Source organism: Mucor mucedo, assembly GCF_025094135.1.
Source record: "Mucor mucedo strain NRRL 3635 chromosome Unknown EV154scaffold_296, whole genome shotgun sequence".
Lineage (NCBI taxonomy): Eukaryota > Fungi > Mucoromycota > Mucoromycetes > Mucorales > Mucoraceae > Mucor > Mucor mucedo.
In genome coordinates, this window is record NW_026252580.1 from 23578 (window position 1) to 27427 (window position 3850).

Below are 3850 nucleotides of genomic sequence, written 5' to 3' on the forward strand. Positions count from 1 at the left end.
TTAAAAACAACAATGATAGTTAAGGGACGTAATTGTTTGCCAAAAACAGTACTGTTAAACAATTGGAATAGGTTAATAATAAAAAAGAAAGAAACTATCTTCGCTACTTATTGTGTAGACTAAACGACAGTGTGGACAGTTTCAGCCATATTTAATTGTTAAGGACATAAAAAAACCGACAATATAGCCAAATAGTATTTTCTCTCACACTTTTTAAAGACTAACACAATGCGTATGGTTTTAATAACACCATTTACATCGATGCAGCGAATACGATATCAAAATACCAATCATTCGTCTCAAGTCAAAAGATATTTTGAAAAAATTATATTTAAAACAAAGGCAAAAAAATATTTTTCAAAAGTCGAATAAAATTTATAAAGATATGGGAATAAGTTTAATAGAATTCCAATTGTCTACGCTCCGTATCCGAATCGTTAAAAAAGTCTATATCATTAAACAGGTCAGATGAACACAAATCAGTGACATGACCGCAGAAATACTTGTGTCAAATGGAAAAAACTTTGGACTTCTATAGTAATAGACCTTCCTATCAATGTTTTAAAGACATATATCCAAGCCAAATACCTAATATTATGAACAGAAAACAATGCTCGACCAGATAACCAGAGTTTGGGGCAAAAATGCGAAGGTGACGTTTCATTTGTACCATAGGTTTATATAAGTCGTATGTATATTAAGTGTACCATAGAATAACCCATTTTAAAATGACGTATGACACGTTCGAATCATTGTCCATAAAGTAGTTATTAAACTGTCAGAAGATAAGTAAAATGACATAACAACATTTGATTAAACAGATGCAATTGATGGCTGAATACTTCAAATAGTTGTCATTGTTACTAGAGCAACTTTAATTTAAAAGTGGAAAAGTATCTGCAAATAATAAAAAGGTAACAAAGAAATTATAAAGTACACCAACAGTTTGCAAAACGTGGAATTATTTATCACAGCAACTAGAATATGCTGATTTTAATACTTTTGGCGTCGTAAAAGATCAACGTAAATTACGCACGAGGTAAGCAGAATTTGAATTGACACAATAACGAATGAAATACCTTATAAAATTTATCAAAAAGGGCAATATTCTAATTAAAACTTTGAAAGATGGTTTTGTACGACCGCAACTACAGGCATAGTTAAAGTAACATTTTCTACAAGACTCCTTAAAGTTTCAAAGCAAAATATCAAGATTCCGTTCCTAGCCGAAAGAACTTGGAAAAAAGGACGAATAAGACAAAAAGCGCAAAATAATTTTAAAAAGTCGAAAAAATTTTGTAAGGACATGGGAAAACTTTTATTACGTTTAAGATTATATTCTTTATGTCTACATTTTATTTAAAAAAGTCTAGCCCAAAAAATAAAATGTTTACAAATGAAATAGAGGTAATAACTGAGTAATATGAAGAGATTTATTAGGGAGTATCTCAAAATTAAATAGTAGCAACATGTTAAGAAAGCGGTAATAGTTAATATGCTGGAATGGAAGAAGATTACGTATACGCCCAATGATTTTCTGTTATTTCTTAATAACATGATCACCGATTATAAGTCTACTTGTGTAAAGATGATAAAGCATGAAAAGCGAATGAATTTGTTTAAGAGCATTTTAGCCTATTTTTAACTAAATAAGAGGACCTTATGAACATTTTGTTTAGTAGCTCGGAAGAAGGTCAACATAAAATATAAAGTATGAGAGCATATATTTAATGACTTGCTTAACAAACGAGGCGTAATACAAAGACTGTAAGTAGTATGTAGCGAATCTACGTACAAAATGTAAGGAAGATTGATTAAAAAACGAGAAAGAAATAGTCAAACTATTAAGAAAATACAACAGTCGATACGACATGACTATTTCTATGATAATAAGAAGTGAAGGACTATTGTATAACTTGAGAGAACAATGAACCTTACGTAAACTACAACCAACATCTGCAGATGTAAGTAGAAGCGGTATAGAATTAAGTACTTTGTATTATAACAAAAATGACTAAAAAGATCACCTTATCAGCAAATAACTATTGCTAAGTCATTTTGACACGAACTCAAAAGGACAGGTGGTATCAGCCGTATCTTCTAAGAACCTCCTCCAAGTTTGAAGACAAATGACAAACAATTGGTCGCAAGCCGAAAAAAATAGTGCAGGAAGGATAATTTTAAAAAAAAATTGTAAGAAGTCGAAACAAATTTATAATGACTTGGGAATTACTTTAATAAGATGAGAATACACTAAGGTACGTATGGGTATAGTTAAAAAAAAGTCTAGCCGAACAAAAAACGAAAAAAAAAGTGAAAAAATCATGAATACTATGTCTGAAGACAGTGTAAGGTAACAATGCGACCAAGACAAGTAGATATCCTAGACAACCAAATAACTAAGACAAGTAGATATCCAAGACTACCTAAAAACTACGACGATAATATATCTAGGACACCAAAATAACTAAGACAACAAAAAGGGTTGGACAGTAAAATATCTTTGACAACAAGATATATAAGACATAAAGATATCCAAGGCAACGGTTTATATATGACAACAGGATAACTTAGGCAACAGGTTAACTATGACACCAAGATATTAAAGACAGCATGGTATCGAAGACAGCGATATTACCACGACAACAGGATATCTCAGACAACAGGAAATCTAAGACACAACGTATTCAAGACAACAAGATACCTAAAAAAGCAATGTATCCAAGACAACGTAGTATCGATGACAACAAGGTTTTCAAGACAACAATGTATCTAAGAAAAGGAGGTATCTAAGACAACATAACTTCCAAGACGACGTGACTGGGACAACAACGTAACTAATACAACGGAATATCTAAGACAACCTGATTGCTAAGACAATAATATATCGTAGATAAACGGAGAGCAAATACAACAAGATATATAATACTACTAGATATCTATAACAACCACATATCTATGACAGCAAGAGATAACGACAACAAGATATTCTAGCGATCAATATCCCTAAGGCAACAAGATATCCTAGCGATCAATATCCCTAAGGCAACAAGATATCCTAGCGATCAATATCCCTAAGGCAACAAGATATCCTAGCGATCAATACCCCCAAGGCAACAAGATATCCAAGGAAACAACATTCGTAAGGTAACGATATACCTGGCAATCACATATATTAATACGACAATAAGATGCTTTAGACAGTTAGATATCTATGACAACTAGATTTCTATGATAACTAGATATCTAGGACAACCAGAGTAGTAGGACAAAAGATATCGATGACAACCAGAAGACTACAGACTACAGGATACTAAGAATATTAACGATCACCATGACTATTAATGATCACTACGAACACACAATTATTTAGTAACCCCCGATGAAATCTGGAATGAAAAAAACGCTTGGCTATCCTACGTGGAAAAATGAGCTCGTTTCAACGGTACTATTTTCGATCCATTGAAATGAAAACTCATTGACTTATTTGGGTTTCAAAGTCATCAGCTATATACACTACATTATTTCTCAGCCTACGCCTACCAAAGCCAATCCAATTGCCCAAGACAACGGTGTTGCCCAAGACAACGGTGTTGCCCATGACAACGGTGTTGCCCATGACAACGGTGTTGCCAATGACAACGGTGTTGCCAATGACAACGGTGTTGCCAATGACAACGGTGTTCCCCATGACAACGGTATAAAAAACAAAAGGTTAGGGTTAGGGTTAGGGTTAGGGTTAGGGTTAGGGTTAGGGTTAGGGTTAGGGTTAGGGTTAGGGTTAGGGTTAGGGTTAGGGTTAGGGTTAGGGTTAGGGTAGGGGTTAGGTTAGGGTTAGGGTTAGGGTTAG

At 33.6% G+C, this 3850-nt stretch overlaps 1 protein-coding gene across 1 annotated transcript; it reads left to right on the forward strand.

The window, feature by feature from the left end:
• Positions 1–2613: 2613 nt before the first annotated feature.
• On the forward strand, positions 2614–3698 carry EV154DRAFT_488834 (uncharacterized protein; the record flags this gene model as incomplete). The annotated part of the gene is made up of 2 exons (XM_051599189.1): positions 2614–2785; positions 3501–3698. Coding segments are annotated over 2 exons (370 nt in total), but the record flags the coding sequence as incomplete, so codon positions are not given.
• Between the last annotated feature and the right edge of the window lie 152 nt (positions 3699–3850).